The 13,004-nt window shown below is 37.8% G+C and overlaps 1 protein-coding gene across 1 annotated transcript in view; it reads right to left on the reverse strand.

Moving 5' to 3' along the window:
- Window positions 1-1,519: 1,519 nt before the first annotated feature.
- Window positions 1,520-13,004, reverse strand: part of dipk2ab (divergent protein kinase domain 2Ab) — a 36,896-nt gene continuing 25,411 nt past the window's right edge. Inside the window, exons 3-4 of the mRNA XM_055037698.1 lie at window positions 10,742-11,045; window positions 1,520-4,769 (exon numbers count right to left, since the gene is read on the reverse strand). Coding sequence (XP_054893673.1) covers window positions 4,423-4,769; window positions 10,742-11,045 — 651 coding nt within the window. The 3' untranslated portion in view covers window positions 1,520-4,422. The remainder of the gene's footprint in view (window positions 4,770-10,741; window positions 11,046-13,004) is intronic.

The following is a 13,004-nucleotide window of genomic DNA, read 5'->3' on the forward strand; positions in this document are numbered from 1 at the left end:
CACAGTTCCTGCATGAATGAGATTCCGTTCATTTATTATTATACTGACTGAAGTTGTTTATGCCATTGCTTGAAATTTGTTCAATTCTTTCCTGTTATCTTTGTGGACATAAACTGTTTTAAAATTCCCAAAACAGCTGTTCCCATTCACATGTTAAGCTTCTGCTTTCAGAAAAAAAAAACAAGACTGAAATGTTCATCCATCGAAAACACAGAAATGTAAAAGACTATAGCTGCATTTATTCACTTGTCTTTTCTGTATCTTCTGCCCAGAAACAATATTTGGTGTTGTTAAAATCCTCAGCTTAATCTATTAATTTTGAGGTGGTACATGAAATTTCAAGCAAATTCTTCTGCATAAAGTAAAGAACAAGGTGGCTTAGGCAAGTTTAAAGGCAGATGATGTATGATATTGGTTTACAATAACAATAATAAAACAGCTTAACGCTGACAGATATACCCAAGCAAGCTCACCTTGAGAGAAAATACTGTGCCTATTTCTGCATTAAATATTCAAAGTTCCTCCCTTAATAAAAAAAAACAAACACAAGAAAAACAATGCAGCTTAAATGTCACCAGGACGAGCTGCACTCACTTTATGTTCAAGTAAAAAGAAGCTTTGTTCTTTCAAGTTCTCAAAAGTGCAGGTTTCTCTATTGAACACAACAGTTTTGTTGTGGCATTTTTGTTATTGGAAAACATGAAGCATGTCCAGTCCAAAATTATTTATAATCCTGGCAGAGTAAGGTTTGTTGATAATCTTTAAATTCTTTCATTGTACCAACATGTTTCGAGTATTAAAGTTTTTGAAGCCAGAGTCCCAACTTGAATCTTACAGATAATTAATGGAGGGAGCTAAACGAAGTAATAGCAAAGAGGTCTTCCAACTTTAAAGATTAGAAGTTCATCACAAAAATTTTTTTAAAGATACCAACGCAAACTTCCTGGTCTTCAGTTATATGCAGGTGTTGATTGCAGACTCTGTTTATATTGTTATCTTTTGAGATATATCCACCAGAAACAAACCTCTTGATTGCATTAAAATATATTTTTTTAATTAAATCTGCTGGGGGTGTGAATAATTCTGAGTTTCACTGTGTGAGGAGTAATTTTTCTGTGGAAACTGCACTTGCACAATAAAAAAGGGCTATTTTACTATGTGTGTGACCAAATTGAAGTGTGTAAGAGGAAAGCTTCTCTGAAAGGTTACCAGATTAATATTTAAAGTAATCTTTGTGTAAAGATATTAAATAAAAATAATAAAACTGGATAAAAGAGAAAGACTCACATCTTAGTTCAGTGGAGAGCACAGCAAAAGAAAGCCTGGGCTTTTAATTTGAGGGAAGATGAAGATATAAAAGATCAAAACAAAGGATAACTGAAAAAGACTTGGCAAACATCGATATCCAGCTGTGCTGCAGTGAATCAGTTTTTTTAAAGGCATCCAAACTGGAGCCAACTCAAAAACAAACAAACAAACAAAAGAAACAGAATCAAGAAGAGTCCACACAGAGCATGAGTATATTTATATCTATATATATCAATATATATCTATATATATGTATATATATGTTTTTATATTTATACATATATATAGATAGATATATCTTCATTTATTTTAATATTTAAATCCACTAAAAGTTGTAAATACAACTTTTGAATGAAAGGCACAGGAAAAATCAGACAATGCTGATATAATACCTAAAAGAAAATTACAGTACAAAAGTGGACAGTTAGTTACGCATGAACAAATCCCTCTAGGTTCAACGTCCTCCACAGTTAAATATATGCGACACATGAGTAAACAAACATAGCTGTCACAACAAATGATGGAGCTGAAACAAAAGAGAGAGCGAGAGAGAGAAAAAAAAAACAAATCCATAAACCAAACTTGTCTTTATTGCTTTTCCTAGCTGGCAAGAGTCATATCAGTTTCATCAAATGAAGCATTCATTTGATTATTATCCCAACTTTTTATGGTCTGCATGAAACAAACCTCCACTGGGTATTTTAGGATCCTACTCAAATATATTAAAACTTAGAAGAAAAAAAAACCCAACAAAAAACAAAAGAAACTCCGAGGCAGATTTTTCTTCTCCTTTTTAAACCAAGTTATGCTGAGTATGTATCCTATAAACCAAGAGCAAAATGAGCCAGTATTTGTGATTATGCTTTTAATTTGTTGGTCCACTGAGTGTAAAATCATCCCTCACCTCTAAGTGGTGAAGATCGTTTAAATATTTAACGCTGAGATTTCTGGGCTGCAAAATTTAGAAAGTGCAGGTCTGGAAGCTGTTTCTGGAACAAGAAAGTAATTTTGAAGATATCTTCATTTCCTTTTCTTATACCACTGACCTGGTATAAGAGGTTATTGCATCGAGCAGCACTTGGAGAACTCTGACAATAGAATTCATTCATCAAATCAAGACAAAGAGGGGAAAATAGAATGGGGATTAATCATGTGTTCTGGTTCTTTCAGAATCACTTCATTTTCTTTTAAATAAAGTGGTTTTATGAGACTGATGGAGGGAAAAGTGTTCGACAAATCATTTATCAATTCTGCTAGGGGTCGACGAAGTAAAGGGGATCGTTCAAAACAGCTATGGCTGATCATTGTTTAGGAGAGAGAATTTCAATACTCAATCAGTTCTTCAATGTGGACCAAGCGTTAGGAAAGGTGTGGTCTCTTACTACCAGTAGCCTCTTTGGTATCGGCACATCTGCATCAACGGACTGCCACCGTCCAATTATCACCTTCCTTTTCCTATGAGCAGCTGTCTCACCATTTCTGATTCCTAGTAAACAGAAAATAATAATCCGCACACAAAACAAAACAAAATGATTGCCACAATCCTGAATGATTGGAAAACAACAAAAAAGATGAATCTCAATAAATTTGACTATCAAAAAGTTGGTTTCTTTCAGTAATTCAATTAGACTCTTCACACAGTTTATAATTCAACCACTTATTTGAGTTTATTTAGATCATTATGGCTTATAGCTAAAGAAAACTGAATACTATTTTTTTAAATTTCAGTGCTACCTGAAATAGGACTTCACAGTATATCTCAGACTTGCAAGTCATATTGTTTTTGTATATTGCAAGTCAGACTCTTATTGCAATATTTACCAAAATGCTATTAATGCTGCATGCTTTTCCAAATGCTTGCAGTCCTAATGTAAGACCAATAAGCAGCATTTGTTTTTGTCTTTTCTGTTCTTGTTTTGTTTTTAAACACTTTGCATTGGGTAAGCCTCAAAAAGGCATTGCTAAAAAAAAAACAACAACAAAAAACTGGCTATTTATAGAGTGCCGTTACAAGGCACATAAATGGAATGGAAGGTTTAGTGGATGGAAAAAAAGTTGCGGGGAAACAAAGGAATTATGAAGGAAAGACTATTCAAATGTCATTCATTGTCACAGACTACATCCTAAGTCACTTTTTCATTAAAGGGCTTTATTGAGATGTGTCTCATACATGGTTATATATTTCCAGTTTAATTTAATAATCAGAAAAATATATATTTGAATTTTAATCAGCTACAAGCCATAATAATCAAATGTGAAAGATTTTATAATGGGTTCTGAATACATATATTTATCTTTTTAAACTGTATTACTGAAATAAATTGACTTTTTGATTACTTCTGATGATCATTGAGATGTACCTGTACATAAAGAGTAGCTGTCAAGGTTTTTTTTATTATATGTCCTCTGAAATCCAAAACTTTCTAACCCACTTTTTTCTTTTTACCTCTTCTCCCTTGGCCTTTCCTGCCATCCTGCAGCAGGGGATTCATGCTACTTCCACCTTCCAGGCAGCATTGCTACAGAAAATAAAGAGCCACAACACAGCAAAAAGTAACCAAGGCTCAAATGACTGCAATTCAGGTCTGCAAAACAGAATCAACCCTTCTAGAAATAAAATAAAACGAGAAGTATGACTAAAACAGATGTTAAGGTTTTTAATGGTATGAAAAAAAAAAGAAGAAACTGAAGCATAAAAAGGAAAATAATCATCATCTGGGCTGGGTGATGTTACTGCTGCTGTTGCTTGGTTACTGTTGGTTTGCGTTAGCCTGGCTCCAATGACGGATGCGCTTACCGGAGCCCTTCCTTATTTCTGCTCCGGAGGTGGTAGCCCACCCTGAGAGCCGACAGGTTAACCCCGTAACCTCGCTCCCTTGGCTCAAGTAGTTTTTTTTTTTTTTTTTTTTTTTGCAGTGCCACAATCCTCAAACAAAGCAGAAAAGTCAAGGTAAAAGCTAGGCTTTAACAAAGTTTGATTCGAACACCTTCTTCTTGCTCCAATGCGCAAAGGGAGCGAATGACATCATGAACAAGAACCGATAGCTCAAGAGTCCAAAGATAAAGAGTACAAATCCATGTCTCAAAGCGTTGGGCTAACGCCGACCCCATGCATTACCTTGCCATGGCAGAGGAGGATGCGGCAGATAGCCGTGTGAGGTATTCACGCAGTTCCTTGGCTGCCTGAAAGCGGCCATAGCGCTTTTTAGGTTTGGTGCACTCGTCCAACAAAGCCTCAAGTTGTCCGTCTTTGGCTATGTGAGCGGGCGGGTCGTGAAGGAGGCCGCCGGTGGTTCCCCGCCACGTGGCGTACTGCGACAATAAGTTCTGACACACGGCATAATAGTTGTGGTCCACAGTGACCCGGGAACAGAGGGCCTCCTTAGAGAAAGAAAGGCAGGCCTCCCTGTCGCACTCCTCGAAGCGGCTCTCATACCACACATCGTGGTTCTCCGGCTTGTCTGCAGGTGGACACACATAAAAATGTCATACAACTTTTTAAAAATCACATTTGCAGTGGGTGAAACGTCTAGTTTAATACTGTTCTACACTGATATAGAATCACTTAAATCTTAAGTTAATGCTCTTTTCTCTTTTTGGTTTTTCATTCAAAAAAAACGAGATTTCGTTAGATTACTTATGCAGTTCACAATAGTAATAGTAAACATTCTTAATTGCATGATTTTATTTACTATGTTTGCATTTCATTTAGTTGGTTTGCTCATTGGTACAACTTGAGCACTATTGACTTTTTTTTTTTTTTTTTTTTAGATCTCCTTTATGCATAAAGTTGACACCAGATTTTTTCCCCCAGAGATAGAAGGAAGATTTGGGTTAATATTTTTTCTTTAGTTCTGCCAATACCAATTTTAGGTTTCTAATTTCTTTCAAAGAACCATTTTGTGACATATATAAAAAACAAATTTTTTAAGCTTTCCCCTGCAAGTGGTCATTAATTATAGCTTACCCCAGGTAAGGGAGATGTTGCCGTAAAACAGTGTTTAAATATTGTAAAACTGAAGTAAAAAAAAAACATTTTAAATTTGCTTAGCATCTTATATTAGCTACTAGTATGACTAGCATTTCATAAACGGTACTCTTTGCCGTTTTCTCTTGGATCCTTATCGTTCCTCTAAGATTTTCAAAAAGCTGGCAGCATTTCACAACCCACTATGCATCAAAGCATGAACATGACACATGTTTTAAAATAATAAACCAAAGCACCTTTTCCTCCCTCTTGAGCGACCCTGTTATCTGATGAAAGCCTTGCTCTCTTCCAGCCTCAGTGAATGGAAAACGCATCTCAATGTGTCATTGAAAACATTTTCTTTTAAATAATATGCTACAACTTCTGCTTTTGCTTCTTGTAGTAAGTTTTTAAAACACCCTGGTGATACTGAAAATTTCAACTTTGAATGTCTTCACTCAGTAACTGCATCCAACCAATGCAACAAATTGTGGCGTCGTAAGCATGACTTGGTAATGCCATGGTGTACACACTGATCAGAAAAATATTGGGACTTTTCTTTAAACAAGAAGAGTTCTTTGGCTCTTATGACTTATACTGTTGACTAATAAGAGTAGAGAGAATGGTGAGAAATTTTTCATCACTTTTAAGGTTTCAAATTTGCTGGTTGGATATCTCACCGTAAATCTTTATCATTGACAAATACACAGCTTACAGTTACAAATTGTAACTATGTAAATTGCAAATCTAAGGTTGCTTGTAACCATTGTCAAATCAGAGGTTGCTAAAAAAAAATCTAAAAATTGGCTAAAGTACAAAAGAAAAAATGTTACATCAACATTTTTTTAAAATAAAATTTTTGCATACAGCAGGTTTAAGATTGGGGCTTTCTTGACTCCTGGATGCTCCATGTTTTAGAAAATTTCAATGATTAAAAAAAGGGTAAACAACAAACTAAAAATGTTGAACAGAAGTTATACACACACCTCTCATAGTTGGAGACTTTGTTCTTTGTCATTTATATTTATTTAACTATTGCGTTTATTTAAATAACCCCGCAAAATTTTATAAACATTAAGAAACCAAAGAATCTCTAAGAAGTCTCCAGCCATTGCGAGAAGCCCTTTTCTTTTTAAGGGCTCACAGCCGAACAACCATCTCCAGTTTATTTGACAGAAATGAACCCTTTTACTTGATTTACAGAGCAAATAAAATTCTTTCCCCTGCTCATTTTATTTTCCTTTTTCATTCTCTTTAGAGGATTGGGTTAGGAAAGAAGGGAGGCAATAAAAAATAAAAAATAAAAAAAACCTGGAATGATGAGAGAGCTATTGGTTTGCGCATTAAAAGCAGATCAATAAGACTGTTGGTAGACTGGAGGGGACCCAGAGGATGCAAACATATAATCAGTGCATCAGGCATTATAATGCACTTCTCCTCTGGCTCATCAGAACAACTCAATCAAACATCCAGAACCGGCCTGCTAGTGAGAAGAGGGGGGCCCCAATGTGGGGCCTATCCCCCAAAAGAGGCAAGACACATCAACCTCAATCAGTGTGGGTGATGAAGATGGATATATCTGCGCACCGGCACATATAAAGATGTACACGAAACGCAGTGAGGTGAGGTGAAAAGCAATTAATGCTTCAGAGTCAGTCATGCGTCAAAACTCAGCGCTGATTGACAGATGGCATCAGGAGAGTGTCCTGCTCTTCTCACAAAATTTTGCCCCCCATGCACCCACTGGTTAAAAAAAACCTCAGAAGAAAAAAAATAGAGCTGAGAAAGACATACTCAAGGACACATATGCAAAGTTTTTTGAGTCTCAGAAAAAAGCAAAGAGGATGTTATGAGGCCCATACAGTGCCTTGCAAGATCACCTTTTCACATTTTGTCAGGATTCATTTTCAAATTGAAATGCCCTTCATTGAGATTTTGTGCCATGTGCAGACTGTAATGCATACCTGAAGAGGAAAACGAGGGAAAAATAAAAACAAATTCAAATCCCAAAAGTGTGGCATGCATTTTTATTCAGACTAACCCTCACTCAAGTGCTTCCATGCAAGTCAATCGTTCTATGAGGACACCGATGGCATCATGGCAGTTAAGGAGTTTTTCAGATGCCCCCAAATAAAATCTAAAACCAAACAAAAAAAGTGTCTTCACCGACCACCTATGTAGTAATTAGCTGGGGCAGGGCAGCAGCTACATTTTTTTCTTTTTATGACTACATGTTTTGCATTGTATTTTATATAAGGGTGTTTTCACATCTGATAGTCCGATAGATTCTGTTCAACTGGGGACCAAAATTGTAACATTAGTTCCATTTTTAGCTGGTGTGGTTCGCTTCACACTGCACTATGTCAAATGAACTAAACCCTTTCAAAAATCTGCCTCCCAAAGCCCTCACATGTGTTGCTGCAGCACCAATGACTACTAAAAACAAGAAGAAGACATGAGTGCAACTTCCTTCTTTGCAAAATGCTAACAAGATGGAGTTACAAAGATCCACACCTGAGGGCAACTTTAATTGTTGTCCTGTATGGAAGAATAGCAAGAAGAAAACCAATGTTCAGAGATCATAAGAAGCTCTGTTTCCAGAGGCAGGATATATGGCAAACATGTGAAAAGGTGAGAGATAATTTAAATCTTCATACAAAACAGTATTTGAGGTGGAAACCCAACACTACAAATCACACCATTATGAAACAAGGTGGTGAAAGCATGTTAAAAATTTGCATTCATTTAAAAAACAAACAGTATTTCAATTGTATGCTTTTGTGTTAGGTTATTACATTAGATGCTCATAAAAATATGCTTAAGCACATTCATTCAAGGGCAATGAATGTTTTTTGTAAGACATTTACCTTTGTTTCTTTCTGCTTGCAGGTCTGGGCAAATTTACAAAGCAAACTAAATCATTTTCAATTCAAATCAGCAGTAGAATCAGGTGAGGTACAACCATATAGCTCCGTGTTTCTCACCTATCTGGTATCTTCCATGTTAAAGAGCTCAGACTGGACCTGAGTGCATTCCTCTCACACCTCTGCCTTCACAAGGTTGAACAAACTTTGAAGGCATGGCCTGAGACCTCGTTAACATAGCCTTACTGTTGGGTTCAGAAGAGAAAGTCGGATATTGGGAACGGAGACAAGTGTGAGAGGAAAAGCAAGTGCATCTTTGGGAGACTGTGTAAAGGAGAAAGGCGAAAAATGAGTGACACGAGTGTTGCCAAGCCAGCCAGTGACGCCATGAGCTCAATCATGGGGAAATCGCTCCTTTTGCATCACTGGACTGTGCAGACAAAAAGGGCACAGCTCCCCATCTCCAGAACCCCCTGCATCCATATGGATGATTCTAATAAGAGGGTGGATTGGCACGTTGCTTCTGCGTGTTTGATTTACAAATCGATTGGTTTCAGTTTGGACCGATGACTCTGGAGTCGCACGCTTCAGCATGCTTTCCCAGCTCAGGCACTAATTGTAGGGATTGGCTTCTCTGTTCCCAGAGCCTTGGGAAGTTGCCACGCCTGTTTCCTACTGCTGTTCACCACACGGCCGTGACCCAGTAATACTCATTACCACCATGATCCCCCCCTCTTCTTCCTGCTGCGTTGCAACGCTTTGGCACACACAAACATGCAAACAGATCCGGGCACGCAAACATGAAGGAAGCAAATAAACTTGAGGCTTAAGCTCTGAAAGGCCAGGGGTAAGCAGCTTGAGTTGTCAGGCTCTAAATGTGTCGGGCCAGACAAAGGGAGTATCAACCTGGATTGTGCTCCAGGACTGGCAAAGGGCTTCGGTGACAGGCTGGAAAATCGCAGCTCTTGGCAACAAAGATAAATATACACACTTCTGAGGAAGGCAAATGTATGAACACACATAAGCATAATCATGCAGAAATGAAGCAGAAATTCAAGCGAAAAACGGCAGGGATGTTGGAGTTCCTTCACACGTTTTGCATTACTTTGTGGTTCCCTGGAGTTGAAGCTTGTAATTTGGTAAAATGCCGCTTTATCCCAGGATAAATTTATCACAATGCTTCTATTATGTGTATATAAAAAAAGGAAATGCTCACTCCCATTTACTTACAAGCAATATCTTATATTCGTCACAGGGTACAATGGTGAAGCCTCAACATCTAGCAACATAATAGTTTATCACTTTAACAGGATTTCAGCACAAGGGGACAAATCTAAGTGTCAGACGAGGTGGCCGTCGCTCTTTGTGAAGTGGCCCCTGGAAGGAAGACTGAAGGGGGCGAGCAGCAGCACTCAGGGTGTGATGTATAGCTTTCCTGGACCTTGTTATGGGCTTTTTTTTTTATCCGCGAGGCAAAAATCTAGGGCAGCAGAGATGGCTCGTTATCCGAACAATCTTTGCTTTGATGGGGACGCATGTGTTAGAGGGAGTGGGGGTGTTGGCTGGATAGAAGAGAGAAGACTTCCAGCATATGCAAATCTAGCCTAAAGTCTCAAGAGGCCATTCCTAAAACATTCAGTGCTTGCTCATTCGAATCTCTTTTTTGCAGAATTGAAACTATGGTCAATGCTTTATGTCATGTTCAAGCTTCTGAGGAAGAGTGATGAACAAGAGAGATGGACAAGGAATAAGGTTATGGATGGAATCAGCAATTTCGCTTTTAAAATTTCAATTTGTGCAAATTATATGAAGTAAAAGCAAACTGTGTTTCTTCAGTGAAGAGCTGGAAACATACTCTATTTAAAAACACCCTTGTCAAAAGAAGTACAGAAAGCCTTCAAAGAAATTAGTCTAATTGGAAACGCTCAATGTCACATTGAGAAAAATCTTACCTTTTCAAATTTTCTCTGGAGGTTTAATAGATTTTCATGCAAAGAAATTATTGTTTCACAAAATCGTTTAATAATCCTTTTAAAATTAAGTTATTTAAAAGTTTTTCTTAAAAATTCGATTTACTTTTTCAAGTTGACAAGATTTCTAGAAGTTTATTAGTAATCCATACCGTCTGGCATCTCTCGTGTATTAATGTGACATTTGGCAGATGTTGCAGAGCCACGTTTAAACTGGGATTGAATACAGAAAAATAGATCACCTAGATTTATTTATATTCCAACTCATAAGTATGGTGGAGGATCTAAGCTATGCTGTGGGTGCATTTCTCCTCCAAAACCCCAGAAAATAGTTATTAGAAATATCAGGGGACTTTAAATATTTACTGAAATGTGACCTGAAATGAATCCTTTTTCACATTATGTTTACAAACTATTTTTTCATCACAAAGATGAAAAAAAGAGTGATAAAATTACCATCTTTTTTTAAAAAAGAGCTGTCAATCTGAAATACAACTGCAAAGAAAAGACATTGGCAACATTTCCTTTTACACATCTTTACCCGAGGTACATTTTAATAGCTACTCAAAGATGGGAAAAAAAGAAAGAAATGGAAGCAACTATGTGATGAACGATTAGGCAATGACCCTCACCTTGCTTTATCTGTCTTTTGTCTGCTACCAGGACGTTTTCGGCGTCGACTATGATGACTTTTCCGTCCCGAGGGCCGACTGCAAAGTTATCAAAACTGACATCCAGCAGGTACAGGGCAAAGTCAAAGTCATTGTTGGTGAGCTGCTCGGCAATGTCCATCAGCTGCCGCGCCAGGTCAACCCTCTTCTCCCACGGCGCATTGTAGAAGCTCCACAGCTCCTCGCCCACGTAGTTGACAGCTACCATGCGCCCACATGCTCCCAGGTACTTGGCAAATGGCCACCCTTCATCCGATGGAAAGCTCTGGGAAGGAAAAACGTGGATAAAAAGCGTCAGGTGGTGAAAAACACAAACAACTTTGAAAGGTAAAGGCTAACACATTGTGGCAACAGTCACCATGTCAAAAGATAGTTTATTTAATTTGCTCTGAAATTAGTTCCTGAATCCATTGAAAGATGAAAGGGAAAAAAAAATACAAGACGCTGGTGTAGCCTTGGGTGATTGCTGATATACAATTTTAAACACAATAGCTGAAAATGAGCCAGAGAATCACGTGAAGCAGCGCCAGCTTGGGGTATAACGGATTAAATTTAATAAAAGCATAGAGTCCGTTTGTGTTTAAGCCCTACAGCTACGAGTCAAAGCTTGCTGCTATACTGTGTGCTTCCAGAGAACTGATAGGGGGTGATTTGTGGCAGGGAGCAGTTAGCAGGAAAGCCTTATGCTTTCTGATGCGACTGCAGGGCGTTTAAACTGCTTCGTGGTGCTGTTTAGCCTGGTTAAATGCAGTTTGGGAAACTGACAGCATTTCACTGCCTATTATGGGTTCCAACTGATTCAGAACATCAGGATAAACGTACAACTTAGCAGGTTTGTATTTTAAATGCTGCTGCATGCCATCAATAAAGGAAAGATGAAAATAAATAAATAAATAAACTTTCTCTCTCCAGCTGCTATGAGACTACAGCTCTGGCATTTCCCAATTTTCCTTCCCTCCGTTTCTCTCTTCTAGATCCATTTCATTGTCACAGGCTGTTGCAGTGGTCGAACAAAATCGATGGAAAATAACAGACGGTTTCCAACTTTTCTGCCGACGTAAGACTTTTTTTTGCTGCAAATGATAATAAGCTCCCATCATGTAACATAAACTCTCCACCAAGGGCCTCAATCTTTCATAATAAACACCTGCCATATGCTCGGCTAATGACGGCTCACAATTTCCATGTAACAAATTTCTGCCGTTTTTCTGGCCCGTAGCCGATGCAGATACAACCGGCAGCGCTTCATTGCTTCTCTCTAAAAAGAGAGATGTTGGAAAGGAAACACCAAGATGCTGCAGCTAAGGTGTGAACTATTATGACTGTTGCGTCCCAGTCTGCTCTCTCGGTAATTCAATATTTTACCAGCTTTCAATTTCTGCTGAGAGGGTATGGGTGTGGGGGTTAAATATGCATGGCTGCCTCGACTTATTTTAAACTTTAATGGAATACAAATTATTTACAGGTGTACGTGTTAACCACGCTCTCCACTGGCTACGTAGAGGATGTATCTCCAGGATAACAGCTGGACCCATACCACATATAGATTCTAGATCTAAGTAGGTGCAAAAGCTAAATGGGCAAAGTTGTGCTTTGTGAAAGTAATCATACCATCTGAACTTTTCCACATTTACTATGTTGCAGTAAAAAAACCTAAATGTATTGTACATGATAGCAGCACATTTAAGAGGGAGGAGGAAAAATGTTTTAAATGTCATGTTTTAAAATTTTCAAACATCTGAAAAGAGTGGCAAGAAATTGTCAAGTCACCTAACAAGCAAATTAAACATCTGAAGATGAAAAATTATGGAATTTAAAATTTTTAAAATATCCAAAATACTGCCAAGAAAGTGACGTCACGTGACCTTCTTTTCACAACTTTCTCTTGAGCAGTCATACGCATTCATTTTTATTTGTGGTTATGGTACAGTGGCGAAAAGCAAAACCGATCCCACATACTATGGTGCATTGTGTCAAGGTCTGTGGCTGCGCACTATCCAGAAGGTTTAGATTTCATAGTAGAATCCTAATAGTAGGAAAATCTAAAATCTAATAGTAGTAAAATCCTAATGAAGTAGATTGAAGTTTGAGATTGTAACTAGACAAAATGTGAATAAGCTCATGGAGCCCATGTGGAAATACACTGGAAACAAAAATTTTCAGTTTCACTTTAGAACCACACAATCACTGAGGAATTTCATCTTAAGAAACCCTCAAACTGTAT

This window comes from Poeciliopsis prolifica, unplaced genomic scaffold, assembly GCF_027474105.1.
Source record: "Poeciliopsis prolifica strain line A6 unplaced genomic scaffold, Auburn_PproV2 SCAFFOLD012, whole genome shotgun sequence".
NCBI classification, from domain to species: Eukaryota; Metazoa; Chordata; class Actinopteri; order Cyprinodontiformes; family Poeciliidae; genus Poeciliopsis; species Poeciliopsis prolifica.